The sequence below is a fragment of the Sminthopsis crassicaudata genome, chromosome X, assembly GCF_048593235.1.
Source record: "Sminthopsis crassicaudata isolate SCR6 chromosome X, ASM4859323v1, whole genome shotgun sequence".
NCBI classification, from domain to species: domain Eukaryota; kingdom Metazoa; phylum Chordata; class Mammalia; order Dasyuromorphia; family Dasyuridae; genus Sminthopsis; species Sminthopsis crassicaudata.
In genome coordinates, this window is record NC_133623.1 from 80878612 (window position 1) to 80901983 (window position 23372).

Genomic DNA, 23372 nt, shown 5'->3' on the forward strand with positions numbered 1-23372 from the left:
GGCTGCCCCGGAGCCGGGGAGACTGGGGCCCTTGGGGGGAGCCGGGAAGGGGAGGGGGAGCTCCTTGGGAGCCCTGGCAGGCGGCTGGGCCAGGACAGCCGGGGAGCCCCCAGCCCGCCCCACAGCTGCTTCCTTCCGGCCGATCTCAGAGGGGCTCCCAAGGACAGGCCCCTGGGCCGGAGCCCCCCGGTCCTCGTGTACCTTCCCCCTCCCATTTCCCAGAGCCCCAGGGGTCTCCCCCCTCTCTGTGAAGGAGGAGGGGGGGAGAGGGGTCCAGACAGGGCTTCCCACCCCAAGGGAGCCCTTTCCCTAGCCACATCCCGGCATTCAGCACTCTCTGTGCAGGAGGAAATGGCCAGAGAGCACCCAGGGCCTTCCCTCCCTAGGGAGCCGTGTCCCAGCCGCTCCCTCCGGCTCTGGGAGCTGTCCCCCGCAGCTGAGGGGGTCTCTCACGGCATCAGGGGCCCGATTGGAAGGGGGGGGAGGAAGCTGCCGGAAACAGTAGGGCCCTGGGGCCCAGGGGAAGGGAGGCCCGACCCGGGGGCCCAGGGGAAGGGAGGCCCGACCCGGGGGCCCAGGGGAAGGGAGGCCCGACCCGGGGGCCCAGGGGAAGGGAGGCCCGACCCGGGGGCCCAGGGGAAGGGAGGCCCGACCCGGGGGCCCTGGGGAAGGGAGGCCAGACCGGGGACCCAGGGGAAGGGAGGCCAGACCCGGGGGCCCAGGGGAAGGGAGGCCAGACCCGGGGGCCCAGGGGAAGGGAGGCCAGACCCGGGGGCCCTGGGGAAGGGAGGCCAGACCCGGGGGCCCTGGGGAAGGGAGGCCAGACCCGGGGGCCCTGGGGAAGGGAGGCCAGACCCGGGAGACTGAGGGGACCCGGCAGGCCGTGGGGGAGGGGCGGGAAAAAGACCAAGGACAAAGGCGATTTCAATAGAGAAGATGTTTATTTTTCTTCTTGGCTCCATGAGAGCTCTTTTAGCTTCAGACCAAAGTGTTGAGTAACATAAGCAAACTTTCAAAGAATAAATCCGCAATAGGGGGGCCAGAGCAAGGGCTTGGAGAAGTCCCGGGGGACCTCCTTCCTTTCTCCTAAGTCCCGAGAGGAGGTGCTGCTGGGAGCCTTAGGCCAGAGTCGAGGGCGGAGAGGAGGGCAGGGAGGGAGGCCAGGGGGGGAGGGGAGGGCAGGGAGAGGGGAGGGGCGGGGCCGAGGGGGCGGGCTCTAGTCCTTTCAAAGCCTGGTTACATGGCCCCCGGGGGGCTCTGGGCACTAAGAGCGACTTCGGCTCTTCCAGCGGGCTGCGGAAGGCCCTCGGGGGGGTCCTGGGATCTTCGGGGCCAGGGCGCAGGGCCGGATCTGTCGGTGCCGTTGGGGAGCGCTGCTGCCTGGGACGCTTGCGGGGGAGCCTGGGACAGGGCCTGGGAGCCTGCTCCGGAGAATTCGCCTTCGGTTCTGGCCAGCGTGGCCAGCAGGAGCTCGGGGAGGGCCCGGGATCTTCGATGTCTTCGCACGTGGGGCACGGCCTGGCGGCCTCGATGAGGGTCAGGAAAGAATGGACTGCGCCTCCCCGGCACGCTCACTCTCATCCTCCCGTCTCCGGCCCCGAATAAGGCCGCATGCTGGTTCTCCAAGTAGGCCTGAGGCCAGTGGCCATAGCCCAGAGCCCCGGGCCTGGCTCCGGGGATCCCTTCCCCCCCTGCAGCCAAGGCTGTCACCAACAGGTCGGGGATGGCGGGGACCACCCGAGGATGCAACACTGGGGGGGGCATGGCTCTCCCCCGCCCGTGGCCGGCGAACGGGATACGGATGCTTTCTGCCTGAAACTGGGGCATTCTGGGCCGGGCCCCTGGAGGTGGCTGAGGTCCGGGTCTTCCATCGGCTCGGCGCTGAGGAACCTGGCCAGGAGTCAGTTGGAAAAGTCTTAACATAGCCACACAGGTGAGGGGTCGTGGCAAGTTCTGGTTCTGGCCCCCCCCCTGCCCTGCCTTTTATTTCCTAGCCCCGTCTCCCCGGCAACCACTCAGGCCCACCTCACAAGGGAACTGTGAGGTGGTGCCCTGCCCCGTTGCCACGGTGACCCCCCATGCCGGGGATGCTCACAGTAACAGCTTCAACCCCCAGCAGGGGGCCCCTGTCTCCATCTGCCCCGGGGGGGGACCCAGGGCTCGCCCCCAAACCATGCCGGGACCCCGAGTAATAAAGGACGGAAAAGTACAAATGCACCACTGAGCCCCGGTGGGGGCTTGATCCCCGGCCCCCCACCGGGCCCGGCCTCTCACATCCCCCCTGCTCCCCGCCTGGGCGCTCCCTGGGGGGCGGGCCCATGTTCCCCAGCTGCCTATGGGGGGTCCCCCATAGGGGGAGCTGAGCGCGTGTGGGGAGCATTTGGCAGCGGGAAGGGCCCTTACCTGCATGTAGTTATGTCTCAGGAGCACTTCCACCCCGGGCCTGACCCTGACCGGCTGTTCCAGCCACGGCCTGGACACCCCCCCACCCATCTCCCGCTCCCACAGGCTGGGGCACCTTTCTCAGCCTCCACTGCCCCCAAATGACCAGCACATGCTGGGGCTCTCCTCCCGGGGGGCGGGATCTCTGGGGTCATCCACCAGCCAAGCACCAGCAGGCCTGGGGCAGGGCAGGCAGGCCGGGCTCCCAGCCACAACTGGGCCCAACAAGCCTTGCAGTCCAAGGGCCTCCTGTGTTTGGGGAGGAGACCAGGGGTAACCTGGAGACAGCACCAGGCGGGAAGCAGAGCAGGGCTGAGCCTCCCAGTGGGGGGTCTGGCTCCCCAAGCCCCCACGGCCTTTCCTGTTCCCATAAAGGCAGCCGGGTCTGAGGAGGCCAGTGGGGCTGGGGCAGGCTCCCTGTGCATGGCCTCTGCCCCACAGGCAGGGGCCCAGTCCCATGGCATCTCCTCAGTGCTAGAGCCTGTCTCACACTCATCCCTGTTAGGGCCCTTTCCCACACTCATCCCCTGTTAGGGCCCTTTCCCCGCTCCCGGACCCCCAGCACCCTGCTCTCACTTCTGTCTCTCTTGCCTGGGCCTCCCTTAGGTCCGTCTCCCTCAAAGACCAGCCAGCCTCCCTAGGGCCCTGGACTCAGGCCTAGAAAGGATGTTAGAGGTCCCAGGGGCCATGTGTAAGGGAGCTGTGGAGGCCAGATCCCTGCCATTTCTCAGAACAGGAGGCTGAGGCCAGAGGTGAAGGAGAACAGCCAAACGGCCCATGCAGCAGCATGGCTGAGCTCCCAGCAGCCTCCTGGGCCCCCACACCAGCATGGGCTCCCCTGTGTGGGCCTCCCGGCAGGGCTGGCCCCCAGCCCGAGGCCAGCTCTCCCTCTGCTTGTTGGGTGGTTCCAGGGAAGGCCTGGATGCTGCCGCTGGGCCTGGGCCCCCCTCCCCGGCCCTGCACGGCCTCCGGCCTCAGCCTCCCCTCTCCAGGAGTGGGCTAGGGCTCACCTCCCTTGTCAGGGACTCTGCTGTCCCACCCGCCGCCGCCTGGCAACTCCTCCCTAAGAGCCTGAGGGGCCACGGAGCCCCCGCCCCCCCCTCACTCTTCACTGGACACAAAGGGATGCTGGCCAAGCCTTCTAGGGCTGCCTTGGAGCTCCTGGAAACTCCTCCACATCCCGCCCTCTGGGGAGCCCCTGAGCGCCCCTCCCCTGCCTCAAGGAGCCCCCCCTTTCTCTGCCACTCCCTGGTGGCGCTCCCTCAGCCCCAGCAGCTTCTGCCGGCACCCTGAGGGGGCGTGGCTAATGCACTGGGCTTCTCCAGCTGCCCCCAGCACCCCCTTCTCCACCATCCATCTCCCCCATGGGGGGGGGGCAGCAGCCCAGGAGCCTGGGGCTGAGCCTTGAGTGCGGCCCAGTCTGTCTCAGCAGAGCTGCCTTCCCAGTGTCCCAAGGGCCTTCTCAGCCTCCCAAGGGCCTTCCCAGTGTCCCAAGGGCCTTCCCAGTGTCCCAAGGGCCTTCTCAGCCTCCCAAGGGCCTTCCCAGTGTCCCCACCTGGGACCCCCCCAGCAGCCTGTCAGGTAGCAGCTCCAGCCTGGCCCCCTGTGAGCCTCTGTTTCCCCCTCTGGAACAGGAAGCAGTTGTAGTCAGCGGACTCTGAGCTCCTCCAGCCCTGAGCCCGGCTTCCTTTGGCCCCAACTGCCAAGGCTCCGAGGCAGGGAGGGCAGCGGTTTCTTGCCCCTCGGCCCGCGGCCTCCTGAGGATCAGCAGGGCAGAGTGCGCCCCCGGGCGGCTTCCCTCCCTCCTGTGGGCCTGCCGAGGGGCCGGGGAGTCAGCAGGCCCGGGCCGGGCTCCCGGCTGTAACAGCCCAGATGATGGAGTTCCGTGCCCCCCCTCCACTCCCCAGGAAGCCCACTGCAGGGGGAGAGAGGCCTGATTCCTCCTCCCTTTTCCCTGCATCCCCCACCAGGACCTGCCCTCTGAGGCACTCCCATCTAAGGCCTTTCAGACCCCACTCCGGGCAGCTCTCTGGGCGATGACCTTGGGGGCCCATCTTGCCCCCAGTCTGATGAACTCCTCTCCCTTGGGGGAGGGGGCGGGGAAAGCAGAGGGGTTCCCGGGGCTGCCCCGGAGCCGGGGAGACTGGGGCCCTTGGGGGGAGCCGGGAAGGGGAGGGGGAGCTCCTTGGGAGCCCTGGCAGGCGGCTGGGCCAGGACAGCCGGGGAGCCCCCAGCCCGCCTCACAGCTGCTTCCTTCTGGCCGATCTCAGAGGGGCTCCCAAGGACAGGCCCCTGGGCCGGAGCCCCCCGGTCCTCGTGTACCTTCCCCCTCCCATTTCCCAGAGCCCCAGGGGTCTCACCCCTCTCTGTGAAGGGGAAGCGGGGGGCAGAGTTCAGACGGGGCTTCCCGCCCAAAAGGGCCCCTGTCCCAGCCACATCCCCAAGTTCCGCCCCCCAGGGCCCCCCTGCAGCCTGCTGGGCCGGGTCTCTCAAGGGATGGGGCATCACTGGAAGTCGGGGCAGGGAGGAGGCCCCGGGCAGGCTGCGGCGAGGGGGGGCCAGAAACAAGGCAGAGGCAATTTCAACAGAGGAAGATCTTTATTTTTATTCTTGGACTGAAGAAAGTTCTTTTAGTTTTAGGTGAAGGATGTAGGACAACAAATGTTAAAATACAAAGAATAATCCCCAACAGCCGGATCACACCAAGGAATTCAGATGATTCGGGATCTTCCGCCCTGCTTCGATGTCCTGTGGGGTGCTGTTGGGAGGAGCCTTCGGGCCCTGACGGAGGGAGAGGGAGGGGGTCTAAGTGGAAGGCAGGGGAAAGAGAAGGGGAATGGCCGGGTTGGTGAGAGTGGGCTCCAGTCCTTTCTCAGTCCCATTACATGGGCCCTGTGAGGTTGAGGGCACAGTGTTCTGTGGGTCTTCTTCCTGGCTGTGCTTGACTATTGGGGAGATATTGGGATCTTCAGGGCCAGCAGGTAGGGTGGTATCTGCCACTGCCATCGCCGAATGCTGCTCCCTGGCCTCGTGGGGAAGACTGGGAGGGGGATGGGCCAGAACCTTCTCCTGCTCTTTCTCCATAGGTTCTGGCCAGGATAGCAAACAGGACTGTGGGCACTCCTTCAGATCTTCGATGTCTTTGCTATCACCAACTGCTGCTCCATCGGTGCCATGATCCGGAGCCTGGGAGGGGGCCTGAATGGCTGAGATTTCTTCTTGGGCCTTGATCAGAGCTGCCAGTAAGCCTTCGGTGTTTGTTTGACATCTTCTATATTTTCCTGAATGGGGCACTGCATGGGGTCCTCGCTGAGGATCAGGGGGGATGGGAGCCCGCCTCAGTTGTATACCTGCTCTCATTCGTCCATCACCAGCACCAATTAAAGCTCCTGGATGAATGTGTGGGTGTCCATAAGGCCAGCGGCTATAGGCCATTGGAGATGGCATGACTCCTGGGATCCCCTCCCCCCTGCTGCCCAAAACTGTCATGAACAGGTCATGGAAAACAGGGCCCACTCTTGCATAAGGTACCGATTGTGAAGTGGTTATCCCTCGTCCATGACCTGCAGGAGGAAGACGGCCGCCTCCCAGCTGAAACCCCATCATTCCTGGCCAGGCCCCTGGGGGTGGCTGGGGTCCGGGTCTTCTTTCAGCTACTCTCCTCATGGGGATCTGACCAAGAGACAGTTGTAGGGGTCTTAACATAGCCATAATGGTTGTGAAAGTGAGCAGAGTTATATTTCTCCCACCCACCACTGGCAGGAGCTCCAAGGCAACCAGTCCTGTCATCATTCCAGGGGAAGTGTGAGGTAATAAAGGCGCCCCTGCCATGATGACCTCAGAATGGTGGGCGGTGGCAATAGTGACACACTTCAAGGCCCAGCCCCAGCTCAACCTGGCAGGCAAGACCTTGGGCTCCCCAACCCCAAACCATGCCGGGACCCCGAGTAATAAAGGACGGAAAAGTACAAATGCGCCGCCGAGCCCCAGTGGGGGCCGGGCCCGGCCTCTCACATCCCCCCCTGCTCCCCGCCCGGGCGCTCCCTGGGGGGGGGGGGCCCATGTTCCCCAGCTGCCTATGGGGGGTCCCCTAGCTGCCGCTGCTGCTGAGCGCGTGTGGGGAGCATTTGGCAGCGGGAAGGGCCCTTACCTGCATGTAGTTATGTCTCAGGAGCACTTCCACCCCGGGCCTGACCCTGACCGGCTGTTCCAGCCACGGCCTGGACACCCCCCCACCCATCTCCCGCTCCCACAGGCTGGGGCACCTTTCTCAGCCTCCACTGCCCCCAAATGACCAGCACATGCTGGGGCTCTCCTCCCGGGGGGCGGGATCTCTGGGGTCATCCACCAGCCAAGCACCAGCAGGCCTGGGGCAGGGCAGGCAGGCCGGGCTCCCAGCCTCAACTGGGCCCAACAAGCCTTGCAGTCCAAGGGCCTCCTGTGTTTGGGGAGACCAGGGGTAACCTGGAGACAGCACCAGGCGGGAAGCAGAGCAGGGCTGAGCCTCCCAGTGGGGGGTCTGGCTCCCCAAGCCCCCACGGCCTTTCCTGTTCCCATAAAGGCAGCCGGGTCTGAGGAGGCCAGTGGGGCTGGGGCAGGCTCCCTGTGCATGGCCTCTGCCCCACAGGCAGGGGCCCGGTCCCATGGCATCTCCTCAGTGCTAGAGCCTGTCTCACACTCATCCCTGTTAGGGCCCTTTCCCACACTCATCCCCTGTTAGGGCCCTTTCCCCGCTCCCGGACCCCCAGCACCCTGCTCTCACTTCTGTCTCTCTTGCCTGGGCCTCCCTTAGGTCCGTCTCCCTCAAAGACCAGCCAGCCTCCCTAGGGCCCCAGACTCAGGCCTAGAAAGGATGTTAGAGGTCCCAGGGGCCATGTGTAAGGGAGCCGTGGAGGCCAGATCCCTGCCATTTCTCAGAACAGGAGGCTGAGGCCAGAGGTGAAGGAGAACAGCCAAACGGCCCATGCAGCAGCATGGCTGAGCTCCCAGCAGCCTCCTGGGCCCCCACACCAGCATGGGCTCCCCTGTGTGGGCCTCCCGGCAGGGCTGGCCCCCAGCCCGAGGCCAGCTCTCCCTCTGCTTGTTGGGTGGTTCCAGGGAAGGCCTGGATGCTGCCGCTGGGCCTGGGCCCCCCTCCCCGGCCCTGCACGGCCTCTGGCCTCAGCCTTCCCTCTCCAGGAGTGGGCTAGGGCTCACCTCCCTTGTCAGGGACTCTGCTGTCCCACCCGACACCGCCTGGCAACTCCTCCCTAAGAGCCAGAGGGCCACGGAGCCCCCGCCCCCCCCTCACTCTTCACTGGACACAAAGGGACGCTGGCCAAGCCTTCTAGGGCTGCCTTGGAGCTCCTGGAAACTCCTCCACATCCCGCCCTCTGGAGAGCCCCTGAGGGCCCCTCCCCTGCCTCAAGGAGCCCCCCCCTTTCTCTGCCACTCCCTGGTGGCGCTCCCTCAGCCCCAGCAGCTTCTGCCGGCACCCTGAGGGGGCGTGGCTAATGCACTGGGCTCCTCCAGCTGCCCCCAGCACCCCCTTCTCCACCATCCATCTCCCCCATGGGGGGCTTAGGAACAGCCTTGAGTCGGCCCAGCGCCCTCCAACCTCGTCCTGCAGTGCAGTGGAAGGCCGCTGAGTGGCGCTCCTGCAGCACCAGGGAGCCCTGCCTCCCCCTGCCCCGTCCTCGCCCCATCCTGAGCTGTCGGCAGGCGCCGCCTCCCCCCCCAGCCGCTGGGGCCCTGGCCAGAGTGGGGCCGGGGATGCTTTAGCCCTCCCTCCCTCGCTGGGGCTGCGCCCTGGGCAGGCTCCGGGGTCGCCGGCTGCTTGGAAGGCCCCCCAAGGAGTCGGCGCCAAGTGTGCTCCTCTGGGAAGTGGTGCGCCCGTCCCGGGACCCCGAGGCCGGCCGGGGCTCCTCCTGCCCTCTGCCTTCCCACGCGTGGCGCCTCTTCTTCGTTCCCCTGTGGCCCGCTGACCTATCGTGAGGCCAAATGTGGGGATCCTGCGTGGAACGCGGCGACTTTGCCGTCCTGCGTTCCACATACAAGGCCACAGTGATAGCCGCCGGGGTGCCCTGTGCACACACACGCTGCCCCCCCCCCCCCCCCTGCGTGAGCGGTCACGGGCACACGCCTCGCCCACAGGCACGCGTCCACCCGCACCACGCACCTCAGCATGGCTGCCCCCTCACACGCATGAAGCCCCACACCACGTCCCCCGCGAGGGCGCCCCTGGGATGTTTCAGGAAGCCCTCCCTCTGTCCCTCCCTCCTCGTGCCAGGAGAGGGCACCCCGCGGAGCTCTCCCACATGCCGGGAAGTCACAGCACCATCCAGTTAGCCACGCCACCCGATTCAGGACCGAGCCAGAGAGCAGCACGGCGGGCATCTGCACGGGGCCCCTCCCCAGGGTGGCGACCGGCCTGCCCACCGCGCAGGGAAGCACGGTGTCCTCCCAAGGGCCTAAGGCCACACCGGGGAGCTGCCCGGGCTCCGGTTCCTTTAAGGGAAGGCAGGGCTCCTCTGAGGAGGGGGTCCCAGCATCAGAGGGGTGCAGAGCTCAAAGGGCCCTTGGCAATCACCCAGTAGGAACTTTTTCCGAAGAAGGGGCCCTGATGGCCCCAAGGGGACAGCATTCCGGCACTGACAGCTGAGCGGAGCCTGAGGCAGGCCTCTTGACTCACCCCCGCTGCATGTTGGGGCCTGATGGGGGGGTATTTGAGGAAGCCTGAAGCCCACTCCTGGGAGGAGCCTTTGGCAGAATAAAGCATCAGCCCATCCTGCTGCAGGCCACAGGGGGGGCTGCTTCTGGCCCAGTTGCTCCTTGGAGGGAGCTTGGCAGGCCTTCCCTCCCCACCTCCTTTCCCCTGCAGCCCCTCCCCCAGGGGCTTGCCTGTCTGATGGGCAATGGGTTATGGGAAGGCAACTGATGGGACGGATCCGGGCTGAGGAGCTGGCGGGGCCCTTGGAGATCTGGGAGCCAAGGAGCTCATTTCCCCCAGCATGACCAGAAGAGGGAAGAGACATGGCCCAGACACCGGCGAAAGGCTCCTACCCTATAGCAAACCGGACCTGCACGAAACGAGCCCCCCGGGCTGACGTCTCAGGCGTGGGCTGGGTCTCTGGCAGGGGGTCCCCAGCTAGGGCCCTCGGGGGTTCCCAGTCAGCTCTCTGCTGCCCCCTCCATGCCCACCCCTGCCTGCAGCTGCAGCCAAAGCAGCTGACCTAGGGCACCCTACGGCCTGGGACGACGCAGTGTCCTGGGCACAAGTTCCCGAACCCACACATGATGCTCTCCATCGGCCAAGGGACTGAACCCGGTGCCTCGGACTGGGCCAACGTGATGCCCTGGAGGCCCCAGGCATTGCCTCCCCCTCCTCCACCCACGCTTCTCAGTCAGTGGCCTCCCTCAGTGTTCCTCACCCGGGGCCCTCCTCCAGCCCCTCGGGGGTCTGCGTTCTCTTTGCAGGAGCTGCCCCTTGGCCTGCCTGACAGGTCTGAGCGCCCACAGCAGGGCAGGCAGAGGAGCCCCTTTCCACGGGGTTTCTAGGATTTCCTGAAAAGTCAGTGCGCTCACAACCCCAGGAGAGGCCATAGTGGAGCTGTGGTCCCCCTTTCACAGAGGAGCCAGTGCGGCTCCCAGAGAGGAAGGCCCTGGCTGTCTCTGGACAGGCCGGCTGCGCTCTCCCTATGTATCTCTTTCTCTGCCTCTCCTTGGCCGTGTGTGTGCCTGTCTGTCTGTCTTTCTCCTCCCCAGCCATGTACCCCCCACTGAGCCAACATCATCTTAACAGTGTCACCTTCCCTGCTGGTCTCGGCCCTGCAGCTACGCGGCTTGTCCGCATTTCACAGGACAGCCCTTCCGGCCTATGTGGATACATCTCCTGGGCCGCCCCCAGGCCCTTCCCCCCAGGCTCAATGTCCCCAGGCCTTTCCCCTGCTGCGATGACCGGCGGGTATGGACCAGAGAGCAGCTCTGCATCCTATGGGGCTGCACGGGGCGGCTGCAGTGAATGCACGAAGGGGAGCCTTCCCCCCCCCCCCAGCAATGGGGATTCCAGGGCCCCCCAGGCGGGGACACGGAGAAGCAAGGGAGGGCCTTTCCATCCGCGCAGCCCCGCTCCTTCGGCCGCTCTCACGAATTCAAGCATCAAGTCCTCTGCCCGGCTGCCAGCTCGGAACACACGCGTGCCAGGGAGGAGGCTGCGTGCCGGGAGGAGGCCGCGTGCCGGGGAGGAGGCCGCGTGCCGGGGAGGAGGCCCCGTGCCGGGGAGGAGGCCGCGGCCTTCGCCGCGGGAGCACGGACATCCCACGGGGGCTGCTCTGGGACTGTGGGCCTCCTGTCCACACGCTGCACCCACCGCAGCCTCAGCACAGCTCGGGGACTCACTGCCAAGAGGAGGCAGGTGGGAAGGCAAGAGGAAATGATGCAACCTAAGGGGGGGCCCGGCAGCCATGGGGCCCCCAGGCAGGGGGGAAAGGCCCCGGGAAGGCTGCAGAAACCGGGGCAGCCAGCAACGACCACATAGAACCAAAGGCTCTCGGATGAAATGGGGGCAGCCCTGTGCCTGCACACTCACCCCCACAAAGAAGGGGCAGCAATCCAGAGTAATAAGTCAGCCCCCCCAGAGTTATACTTCAGGGCGCCTGGAGTAATAATTTAGCACCCCCCGAGTAAAAATCCAGGTCCCCCCAGAGTCACAATTCAGCACCCCCTTCTGTGAGTAATAGTACGGATCCCTCCAGAGTAATACTACAGCCCCCCTCCAGAGTAACAGTTCAGGACCCCCCTGGAGTAATCATTCAGGCCCACCTCTGGAATAATAATTCAGCCCCTCAAATTATAAATGAGGCCTCCCAAATGATAATCAAGGCTCCCTGAGTAATTCAGGGTCCCACAGTAATACGTCAGGCTCCCCATAAAAGTCATCATTCAGGCTACCCGAGTAATAATTCAGGCCATCCCCAGTAATAATTCAGGGCCGCCTCCAGAATAATAATTCAGGAACCTCCCCGAGTTATAATTCAGCCCCCCCAGCAATAATAATTTAGCATCCCCTCAAGTAATAACCCAGCCCCCCCAGAGTCATAATTTAGGCCCCCAAGTAATAATTCAGCACCCCCTTCTGTGAGTAATAGTATGGAGTAATACTACAGCCCCCCTTTCCAAAGTAATAATTCAAGCCTCCCATGCAGAATAATAATTCAGGAACCCTCTCCAGAGTAATAATTCAAGCCATTCCCGAGTAACAATTCATGGTCCCTCTCTAGAGTAATAATTCAGGCCCCATCTCCAGAGTAACTAATTCAGGCCCCCCCACTTCCAAAGTAATAATTGGGCTCCCTGGAGTAATAATTCAGGCCCCACCTCTGGGAGTAATACTTCAAGGCCCCCCTCCACAAGTAATAATAAAGCCCCTCCCCAATAAAAATTCAGGGCCCCTTTCTGGAGCAATAATTCAGGGGCCCCCCAGAGTTAGAATTCAGGCCCCCAAGAGTAATAATTCAGGATCTCTCAATAATAAGTCAGGCCCCTCTCCAGGAGTAATAATTCAGCTTCCCCCCAAGTAAAAATGCAGGTCCCCATTCCATGAGTAAAAGCTCAGGGCCCCCCCTCCATGAGTAATAATTCTGCACTCCAAATAATAATTCAGACCCCCCCTCCAGAATAATAATCCAGTCCCCCTGCAGTAATAATTCAGCCCCCCCCCTCCAGAGTAAGAATTCAGGCCCCCTCTCCAGAGTAATAGTTCAGGCCACTTCTGTAGTAATCATTCAGGCACCCTCCTCAGTGAGTAATACTTCAGGCCCCTCCCTCTACAAATAATAATAAAACCCCTCCCTAGTAAAAATTCAAGGACCCCCTCTAGAGTAATAATTCAGGCTCTGCCCATAATAAATCAGGCCCCCCCCTTGGAGTAATAATTCCACTCTCCTGAGTAAAAATGTAGGACCCCCTTCACAATTAACAATTCATGCCCCTCCTCCACGAGTAATAATTCAAGCCTCCCCCAGCAATAATTCAGGCCCCCCTCCGTAGTAATAATCCAGGCCCTCACCCAAAGTAATAATACAGGCCCCCCTCTGGAGTAATAATCCAGGTCCCCCCCATTCCAAAGCAGTAATTCAGGCCCCCTCTCCAGACTAATACTTCAGGGCCCCCTCTTCAAGTAATAATTCAAGCCCCCAGAGTAATAATTTAGGCCCCCTGAATAATAATTCAGGGCCCCCAAGTAATAATACAGCCCCCACTCTGAGAGTAATAATTCAGGCCCCTCCAAGTAATAATGCAGGCACTCCCTCTAAAGTGATAATCCAGCCCCCCATGGAGTAATGATTGAGGCCTCTCAGACTAATAATTCAGGCATGCTCTCTGTGAGTAATAATTCAGACTTCCCCTTCGAAGTAATACTCCAGTCCCCCATGAAGTAATAATTCAGGCCCCCTCCTCCAGAGTAATCATTCAGGCCCACCCCCGAGTAATAATCCAGGCCCCCCTGAATAATAATTCAGGTCTCCTCTCCAGAGTAATAATTCAGGCCCCCCCTTCAGAATAATAATTCAGTTCCTCCCCTCCAAAGTAATAATCCAGGCCCCCACCTCTTGAGTAATAATTCAGGCCTCCTCTCCAGAGTAATCATTCAGCCTCTCCCTGGAGTAATCATTCAGGCCCCCTATCCAAAGTAATACTTCAGGTCCCTTCTCCAGAACAATAATTCAGGCCCCCTGTCCCAAAATGAGAATCCAGCCCCCCATGAAATAATAAGTCAAGCCCCCCAATTAATAATTCAGGCCCCATCTCTGTGAGAATAATTCATTCTACCCCTTTGAAGTAACAATCCAGCCCCCCACAGAGTCATAATTCTGGCCCCCCAGACTAATAATTGAGGTCCCCAGTCCAGAATAATAATTCAGGCCCCTCTCACTGGAATAATAATTCAAACCATGCCTCCAAAGTAATACTCCTGCTACTGGGAGTAATAATTCAGGCCCCCCCAAGTAATAATTTATCATCTCCCTGAGTAATAATCCAGCCCTCCCCAGAGTCATAATTCAGGCCCCCCAAGTAATGCTTCAGCACCCTTTTCTGTGAGTAATAATACAGCCCCCCTCCAGAATAATACTGCACCCCTCCCTCCAAAGTAATAATTCAGGCTCCATCTCCAGAGTAATAATATTCAGGGCCCCCCTCCACAAGTAATAATAAAGCCCCTCCCCAGTAAAAATTCAGGGCCCCCCTCTGTAGCAATAATTCAGGACCTCCCCAGAGTTATAATTCAAGCCGCCAGAATAATAATTCAGCATCTCCTGAGTAATTTAGCTTCCCCCTGTGTAATGATTCAGCACCTAGAAATAATATTTCAGGGCCTCCCAAGTAATAATTCAGGAACCCCAAACAATAAGTCAGGCTCCCCCAAGAGTAATAATTCAGGCATCCCTCTCCAGAGTAATAATCCAGACAAACCAAAGTAATAATTCAGGACCCCTTCGATTAATAATTCAGGGCCTTCTCTACAAGTAATAATTCAGACCCCTCCCCCTCCACAAGTAATATTTCAAGCTCCCCCGAGTAATAAATCAAGCCCTCCAAGTAATAAGTCAGTCCCTCCTAAATTATAATTCAGAGCCCTACAAATAATAATTAAGGGTCCGCCCCCAGAGTAATAATTCAGACTTCCCTTCTGCAAATAATAATTCAGGCTTCCCCCATGAGTAATAATTCAGGCCCCCTCCCTCTACAGTAATAATCCAGGCCCCCCAAGTAATAATTCTGTCCCCCTATGTATGAATGTATGAATAATAGTACGGCCCCAGCTCCAGAGTAAAAGTACGAGTAATAATTCAAGCCCCTCTCTCCTGAGTAATAATCCAGTTACCCCTGAGTAATAATTCAGGGCCCCCCCCTCTGGAGTAAGAATTCAGGTCTCCCCTCCAGAGTAATAATTCAGGCCCTACCAGGAAAAATTAAGGCACCCCTGGGGTAATAATTCAGGCCCCCCAAGTAATAATTCCATCCCCCCATCTATGAGTAATAGTATGGTGCAACTCCAGAGTAATAACACAGCCCCGTCCACCATAAGTAATAATTCAGGCCCCTCTCTCCTGAGTAATAATCCAGGCCCTTTCTGAATAATAATTGAGGCTCCCCTCTGGAGTAATAATACAGGCCCCTCACAGTAATAATTCAGGCACCCCCCCTGCAGAATAAGAATTGAGACCACCTTTCCAGAGTAATAGTTCAGGTTGCCCCTGGAGTAATCATTCAGGCCCCCCTCCAAAGTGATAATCCAGCCCCCCATGGAGTAATGATTGATGTCCCCCAAGTAATAATTCAGCACCCCCTTCTGTGAATAATAGTACAGCTCCACTCCAGAGTAATACTACAGCCCCCCTCCAAAGTAATAATTCAGGGCTCCCCCTCCATGAGTAATAATAAAGCCCCCTCCCCAGTAAAAATTCAGGGGTCCCCTCTGGAGCAATAATTCAGGACCCCCAGAGTTATAATTGAGGCCCCCGGAGTAATAATTCAAACAGCCCCGAGTAATAATCACTCCCTTCTGTGAGTAATAGTATGGAGTAATACTACAACCCCCCTTTCCAAAGTAATAATTCAGGCACCCTCTCCAGAGTAATAATTCAAGCCAACCCCAACTAACAATTCATGGTCCCCCTCCAGAGTAATAATTCAGGCCCCATCTCCAAAGTAATAATTTAGGCCCCCCCCTCCAAAATGGTAATCCAGGCCCCCACAGAGAAATAATTCAGGCCCCACAACTAATAATTCACTAAACCAGAGCAATAATTCAGCCCCCCCCACCCAAAGTAATAATCTGGCTCCCTGGAGTAATAATTCAGGCCTCACTTCTGTGAATAATACTTCAGGGCCCCCTCCATGAGTAATAATTAAGCCCCTCCCCTGCAAAAATTTAGAGCCCCCCTCTGGAGTAATAATTCATGACTCCCCCAGAGTTATAATTGAGGCCCCTGGAGTAATAATTCAGCAGCCCCGAGTAATAATCATCCCCTTCTGTGAGTAAAAGTACAGCCCCCACTTCTGGAGTAATACTACAGCCCCCCTTTCCAAAATAATAATTCTGGCCCCCCATGCTGAGTAATAATTCAGGCCCCCACAGGAATAATTCAAGCCCCCCCTTGAGTAATAATTCAAAGCCCCCAGAGTAATAATTCAGGACCCACCCCTCCAGAGTAAGAATTCAGGCCCCCTCTCCAGAGTAATAGTTCAGGCCACTTCTGGAGTAATCATTCATGTCCCCCCTCAGTGAGTCATACTTCAGGCTCCCCCTCTGTGAATAATAATAAAACCCTTCCCTAGTAAAAATTCAAGGACCCCCTCTGGAATAATAATTCAGGCCCCCATGAGTAATAATTCAGGGCCTCACGAGTAATAATTCAGGCCCCTCTCTCCTGAGTAATAATCCAGGCTCCCTGGGGAATAATTCAGGCCCCCTCCCCAGTAATAATCCAGGGCCCCCTCATTAATAATTCAGGCCCCTCCCTCCAGAGTAACAATTCAGGCCTTCTCTGCAGAGTAATAATTTAGGCCCCTCCAAATAATAATTCAGGACCTCCTCCAAAGTAATACTCCAGTCCCCCACAGAGTAGTAATTCAGGCCCCTCTCTGAAGTAATAATTCAGCCCCCCTCTGAGTAATAATTCAGGCCCTCCTCTCCAAAGTAATAGTTCAGGCCGCCCCTGGAGTAATCATTCAGTCCCCCTCCCCAAATAATAATCTAGGCCCCCTATTCAGAGTAATAATTCAGGGCCCGCCTCAGAAGTAATAATCCATCCCCACACAGAATAATAATTCAGGTCCCCCCAACTAATAATTCAGGCCCTCCCTTTGTGAGTAATAAATCAGGCTCTCCTCTGAAATAATAATTCATGCCCTCCCTCCAAAGTAATAATCCAGGCCCCCTGCAGTAATAATTCAGGCACCCCTTTCTGGAGTAAGAATTCAGGCTCCTTCTCCAGAGTAATAGTTCAGGCTACCCGTGGAGTAATCATTCCAGAGCCCCCCACGTTATAATTCAGGGCCTGCCTCCAAAGTAGTAATTCAGGCCCCATCTCCAGAGTAATAATTCAGGACCCTCCAAGTAATAATTCAGGCCCCCTCTCCTGAGTAATAATTTAGCCCCCCAGAGTAATAATTCAGACCCCCCCTAGTAATAATTCAGGCCCTCCTTGGAAGTAATAATCCAGCCCCCCAAGTAATAATTAAGGGTTCCCCCTTCTGGAGTAAGAATTCAGGCTCCCTATTCAGAGTAATAGTCCAAGCCTCCCCTGGAGTAATCATTCAGGCCCACCATGAGTAATAATTCAGGCTCCCCCCAACAAGTAATAATTCTGGCCCACCTTCCAGAATTATAATTCAGGCCCCCTCTCCTGAGTAATAATTCAGACTCCCCTAATAATAATATAGTCCTGGCCAAGTCATAATTAAGGCCCCACCAGTAATAATTCTGGGTCCCCCAATAATAAGTCAGGCACCCTCATGAGTAATATTTCAGCCCCCCGAGTAATAACTCAGGCTCCCCCCATGAGTAATAATTCAGTCCCCCCATAAGAGTAATAATTCAGGTCCCCCCTGCAGAGTAATAATTCAGGCCCTACCCCTACTGTACTAATTCAGCCACCCCCAAGTAATAATGCAGGCACTCGTAATATTTCAGGGCCCCCAAGTAATAATTCAGGGACCCCCAAGCAATAATTCATGACCCCTAGTAATAAGTCAGGTTTCCTTGCCATGAATAATAATTCAGGCCCCTCCTCCAGAGTTATAATTCAGGCCCCCTGAGTCATAATTAAGGACCCACCAGTGATAATTCTGGGTCCCCCAATCATAAGTCAGGGCCCTCAGGAATAATAATTCAGGCCCTTCCTCTGTGAGTAATAATTCAGGGCTCCCCCCTAAAGAGTAAGAATTCAGTCCCCTTCTCAAGAGAAATAGTTCAGGCTGCCCATCATTCTGGAGGCCCCCACATTATCATTCAGGACCACTCTCCAAAGTAGTAATTCAGGCCCCATCTCCAGAGTAATAATTCAGGGTCCTCCAAGTAAGAATTCAGGCTCCCCCCTCCAAAGTGATAATCCAGCTCCCCATAGAGTAATGATTAAGGCCCCCCCGACTAATAATTCAGGCTCCCGCTGCAAAGTAATAATCCAGATTCAGGCACCTCATCCAAAGTAATAATTCAGGCCCCCCCTCTACAGTAATAATCTGTCTCCTGGGAGAAATAATTCAGGCTTCCCCTATGTGAGTAATAATTTGCCCCCCCCCGGCTACTAATAATTTAGGCCCTCCCCAGTAATAATTCAGGGTCCCCCTCCAAAGTAATAATTCAGGCCCCCCCTCCAGAGTAATATTTCAGGCCCCTTTCTCCAGAGTAATAATTCAGCCCCCTCCATGAGTAATAATTCAGACCCCCCCTCCAAAGAAATAATCCGGCTCCCGAGAGAAATAATTCACGCTCCCCCTCTGTGAGTAATACTTTGACCCCCCGCAAGTAATGATTCAGGCCTTTGCCATTAATAATTCAGAGTTCCCCTCCAAAGTAATAATTCAGGATCCCCCAGTGTAATAATTCAGACCCCCCCAAGTAATAATTCAGGCCCCCCAAGTCATAATTAAGGCCCCACCAGTAATAATTCTGGGTCCCCCAATAAGTCAGGTCCTCCAGGAGTAATAATTCAGGCCCTTTCTCTGTGAGTAATAATTCAGTCCCCTCCCCCCCAGTAAGAATTCAGGCCCATTCTCCAGAAAAATAGCCCTGGAGTACTCATTCAGGACCACCCTCTGAGTAATAATTCAGGACCTTCATCTGCAAGTAATAATTCAGGCCTCCCCTCCATAGTAAGAATTGAGGGCTCCCCTCCAAAAAAATAGCTCAGGCTTCCCAGAGTAATCATTCAGGCACCACCTGGAGTAATAATTCAGGCCCCCCTGAGTAATAATTCAGGGTCCCACAATAATAAATCAGGCATCTCCATGAGTAATAATTCAGCCCCCCCATGAATAATAATTCAGGCCACACCCCCACGGTATTAATTCAGCTGTCCCCTGAGTAATAATTCTGGCACCCGTGAGTAATATTTCAGGGCCCCCAATAATAGATCATAGTTCCCTAAGAGTAATAATTCAGGCTTCCCCCTCCAGAATAAAAATCCAGCCCCACCAGAGTAATGATTCAAGACTCCCCAATTAATAATTCAGGGCCTTCTCTGTGAGTAATTATTCAGGCCCCCCTCCATGAGTAATATTTCAAGACCCCCAAGTAATAATTCAGGCCCCCCCAAGTCATAATTCAAGGTCCTTGGAATAATAATTAAGTGTCCCACAATAATAAGTCAGGCCCCCCCCAAGAGTAATAATTTAAGCCCCCTCCTCCAGAGTAATAATCCAGCCTGACCAAGAGTAATAATTCAGGCTCCCCTTTTGTGAGTAATAATTCAAGCCCCTCTCTCCTGAGTAATAATTCAGGCCCCCCAGTAATAATTCAGGCCCCACCTCCAAAGTGATAATCCAGCCCCCCACAGAGTAAATGATTGACGTCCCCGTGACTTAAAAATTCAGGCACCCTCTCTGTGAGTAATAATTCAGCCTCCCCCTTAGAGGTAATAATCCAGTCCCCCAGAGAGTAGTAATTCAAGCCCCCTCCAAAGTAATAATTCAGACTCCCCCTCCAGAGTAATAATTCAGGCACCCCCTCTGGAGGAAAAATTCAGGCCCATTCTCCAGAGTAATAGTTCAGGCCCCCCCAGAGTAATCATTCAGGCACCCCCTGGAGTAATAATTCAGCCCACCCTCCAAAGTGATAATTAACCACCAACAGAGTAATGATTAAGGCTCCCCCCCCCAACTAATAATTCAGGCACTCTCTCTGTGAGTAATAATTCAGGGTCCCACTGCAAAGTAACAATCCAGTCCCCCACGGAGTAGTAATTCAGGCCCTGGTCCCAACTAATAATTCAGGCCCCCCCCCCTCCATAGTAATAATCCGGGTCCCAGGAGAAATAATACTTTGCCCTCTCCAGCTAGTAATAATTTAAGCACTCCCCAGTAATAATTCAGGGTCCCCCTCCAAAGTAATAATTCAGGCCCCCCTCCAGAGTAATATTTCAGGCCCTTCCCTACAGAATAATAATTCAGTTCCTCCCCTCTGGATTAATAATTCAGCCCCCCCCCGAGTAAGAATTCAGGCCCCTCCAAGTAATAATTCTGCCCCCCCTCTCCTGAGTAATAATTCAGCCCCCCAAGTAATAATTCAGGCCCCCAAGTCATAATTAAGGCCCCACCAGTAATAATTCTGGGTCCCCAATAATAAGTGAGGGCCTCCAAGAGTAATAATTCAGGCCCTTCCTCTGCAAGTAATAATTCATGCCCCCCCATCCAGAGTAAGAATTCAGGGCCCGGCTCCAGAAAATTAGCTCAGGCTTCCCAGAGTAATGATTCAGGTGCCACCTGAAGTAATAATTCGGGCCCCCCAAGTTATAATTAAAGCCTCACCAGTAATAATTCTGGGTCCCCTAATTATAAGTCAGGGCCACCAGGAGTAATAATTTAGGCTTTTCCTCTGTGAGTAATAATTCAGGGCCCCCCCTCCAGTATAAGAATTCAGGCCCCTTCTCCAGAGAGTTCAGGCCACCCTTGGAGTAATAATTCAGCCCCCCCCCCTCCTCCAGAGTAAGAATTCAGGCTCTCTCTCCAGAGTAATAGTTTAGGCTGCCCATGGAGTAATCATTCCAGACCCCCCCCCCGAGTTATAATTCAGGGCCCCCTCCAAAATAGTAATTCAGACCCCATCTCCAGAGTAATAAATCAGTCCCCTCCAAGTAATAATTCAGGGCCCCCAAATAATAAGTCAAGTACCCCCATGAGTAATAATTCAGCCCCCCACTAAGTAATAATTCTGGACCCCCCTCTGGAGTAGTAATTTAGGTTCCCACTCTGGAATAATAATTCAGGCCCCACCCCCATGATATTAATTCAGCTGCCCCATGTAATAATTCAGGCACCTATGAGTAATATTTCAGGGCCCCCAAGTAATAATTCAGGGACCCCAAACAATAAGTCAGGCTCCCCCAAGAGTAATAATCCAGGCTTCCCCCTCCAGAATAATAATCAGCCTCAGCAGAGTAATAATTCAGGACCCCCCTGAGTAATAATTCAGGCCCCACCTGAGAAATAATCCAGGCCCTCTGCAGTAATAATTCAGTCCCCCTGTCTATGAGTAGTAATTCATTCTAACCCTTTGAAGTAATAATCCTGCCCCCCACCGAGTAATAATTCAGGCCCCCCAACTAATAAATGAGGTCCCCATTCCAGAGTAATAATTCAGGCCCCCCTCACCAGAGTAATAATTCAGACCCTGCCTCCAAAGTAATAATCCGGCTTCCGGGAGTAATAATTTAGGGCCCCCAGAGTAATAATTTGGCACCTCCCAGAGTAATAATCCAGCCCTCCCAGAGTCATAATTCAAGCCCCCCAAGTTATAATTCAGCACCCTCTTCTGTGAGTAATCGTACAACCCCCCTCCAGAGTAATACTACAGCCCCCCCTTGCAAAATAATAATTCAGGGCCCATTTCCAGAGTAATAACTCAGGGTCCCCTCTCCACAAGTATTAATAAAGCCCCTCCCTAGTAAAAATTTAGGGCCCCACTAAGCAGCAATAATTCAGGACCCTCCCAGAGTTATAATTCAGGCCCCTGGAGTAATAATTCAGTATCCACCAAATAATAATCACCCTCTTCTGTGAGTAATAATCCAGCCCCCCTTCTGGAGTAACACTACAGCTCCCCTTTCCAAAGTAATAATTCTGGACCCGCATGTAGAATAATAATTCAGGCCCCCACAGGAATAATTCAGCCCCCCTCCTGAGTAATAATTCAGTGCCTCACGAGTAATAATTCAGGATCTCCCAATAATGTCAGGTCCCCCCAGAATAATAATTCAGACCCCCAAGAGTAAAAATGCAGGCCCCTATTCCATGAGTAATAATTCAGTCTCCCCCCCGTGAGTAATAATCCTGCCCCCTGAATAATAATTCAGGCCCCCCCTTGAGTAATAATCAAGCCCTCCATGAGTAATAATTCAAGCCTCCTGGAGTAATAATAGAGCACCCCCCCTCAACGAGTAATAATTCAGACCCCTCTCTCCTGAGTAATAATCCAGGCCCTCACCCAGAGTAATAATTTAGGCCCCCCTCCAGAGTAATAACCCAGGGCCCCCCATTAATAATTCAGGCCCCTCCCTCTAGAGTAAAAATTAAGGCCTCCTCTGCAGAATAATAATTCGGGCCCCTCCAAGTAATAATTCAGATCTCCTCTCCAAAGTGATAACCCAGCCCTCCACAGAGTAATGATTGAGGCCCTTCTGACTAATAATTCAGGCATACTCTCTGTGACTAATAATTCAGGCTCCCCCTTTGAAGTAATACTCCAATCCCCACGGAGTAGTAATTCAGGCGCCCCCTCCCAGAGTAATAATACAGGACCCTCCAAGTAATAAGTCAGGGCCCTCCTCAGAAGTAATAATACAGCCCCAAACAGAGTAATAATTCAGTTCCCCCCGACTAATAATTCAGGCCCTCCCTTTGTGAGTAATAAATCAGCCTTCCCTCTGAAGGCTGTACCTCCAGAATGATGATTCAGGACCCCTTCCTCAGAGTAACAATTCAGGCCCCAATTTGAGTAATAATTCAGGCCCCCCCATCCAGAATAATAATAATACAGCTCCTCCCCTCTGGAGTAATAATTCAGGCCCTCCCTCTGAAGTAATAATCAAGCCTCCCCCAGGCATACTAATTCAGGCCCCCCAAGTAATAGTTCACTTCCCCCTCTCTGAATAATAGCATGCCCCCTCTCCAGAGTAACAATACAGTCCCCCCCCACGAGTAATAATTCAGGCCCCTCTCTCTGGAGTAATAATCCAGGCCCCATGTGTAATAACTTAGGCCCCCTTCTCTGGAGTAAGCATTCAGGTCCCCCCTCCTGAGTAATAATTCAAGCCCCCCCCGGAATAATTCAGGCACCACCAGAGTAATAATTCAGCCCCCTCCATCCAAAGTAATAGAGAAACCTTCCAGTTTTTTCTTCATAGTAAGCATTAGTTTCACTTCTTACTAGCATGTCACCTTTTGCATTTCTTCTGAATATAATGTTTATAATCAGTTCCATATGGCCTGACTTTGATTGGAATAATTCCTTTCAAGGAAACGCATTCTTGCTTTTCTACAGAGGAACACTGTCTATTCACTCAAGTTTGTGCAGTGTACTCTGTTATGAAGTGATTTCAAAGTATTAAACGGTATCAATTGATGACACACTTGGATAAACTCACAACTGTCGCTTTCATCACAGGAAAACATTTTTGCTTGCATAAAAAACTCGAATTGAATAGCTATCTTTTAGGAAAACCTCATTACACTGCACTTGGTACATCTTTCCTGGAAAACATGATGGAAACAGAAATGGTTTTCTTCATTTGCATTTCAATTCATTCATCATTGTTTTTGCTTGGCTTTGTTTTAACTTTGTCTAATGAGGTTGAATTCATCCCTGATAGGAAAACCTGAATACAAAGCCATTGGTGCAAACTATCAGGACAGATATTCCTGAAACACGAAGTGGTTTTGCTTATTTTCATGTCATGATATCCGTCACTGTCTTTGCTCTCTTTGGTTTAACTTGGTAAACATAAATAACATATCGGCAGTTTTCCCATTGTTTCTTGTGCATTTTTGGATGTTAGTATTGATGTCAATACTCTCCTATTTGCGTGAATGAAACTCTCTCAGCACATTTAAAGCTGGATCAAAGGTTTCTTATCAGGACTCCTTTTCTGTAGAAATAGTGAATGTGTAGAGTAATCTTCCCGTTCTTCCCTTTGAAAACATCGATTCCTTTTCTTACTTATTCCTCTCAA

General features: G+C 55.2%; 2 protein-coding genes and 1 long non-coding RNA gene across 5 annotated transcripts in view; 1 reads left to right on the plus strand and 2 right to left on the minus strand.

Annotated features, from left to right (window-relative positions):
- Positions 1-922: 922 nt before the first annotated feature.
- LOC141549206 (uncharacterized) overlaps positions 923-23372 on the minus strand; it is a 53267-nt gene continuing 30817 nt past the window's right edge. The window contains exons 1-2 of one of the 2 annotated variants that reach the window (XM_074278617.1): positions 2404-2690; positions 923-1890 (exon numbers count right to left, since the gene is read on the minus strand). In XM_074278617.1, the coding sequence (XP_074134718.1) occupies positions 1237-1890; positions 2404-2493 (744 nt within the window). In that variant the 5' untranslated portion in view covers positions 2494-2690 and the 3' untranslated portion in view covers positions 923-1236. Of the gene's footprint in view, positions 1891-2403; positions 2691-23372 lie in introns of those variants that run through there. The other variant, XM_074278618.1, reaches the window with a different exon arrangement.
- Positions 1797-5840, plus strand: LOC141549208 (uncharacterized). The gene is made up of 2 exons (XR_012484287.1): positions 1797-1933; positions 5529-5840. It is a non-coding gene; the product is annotated as an uncharacterized LOC141549208 (long non-coding RNA).
- On the minus strand, positions 5022-6831 carry LOC141549205 (uncharacterized). Of its 2 annotated transcripts, none has more exons than XR_012484284.1 (2): positions 6708-6831; positions 5022-6114 (listed from the first exon to the last, which is right to left on the minus strand). XR_012484284.1 is itself a non-coding variant. In XM_074278616.1 (2 exons), the coding sequence occupies exons 1-2, from the start codon at positions 6680-6682 to the stop codon at positions 5248-5250; spliced, it is 957 nt and encodes a 318-aa protein (XP_074134717.1). In that variant the 5' UTR covers positions 6683-6704; the 3' UTR covers positions 5022-5247. The 2 variants fall into 2 exon arrangements, 1 of the variants encoding a protein (XP_074134717.1); XM_074278616.1 differs by lacking the exon at positions 6708-6831 and adding an exon at positions 6593-6704.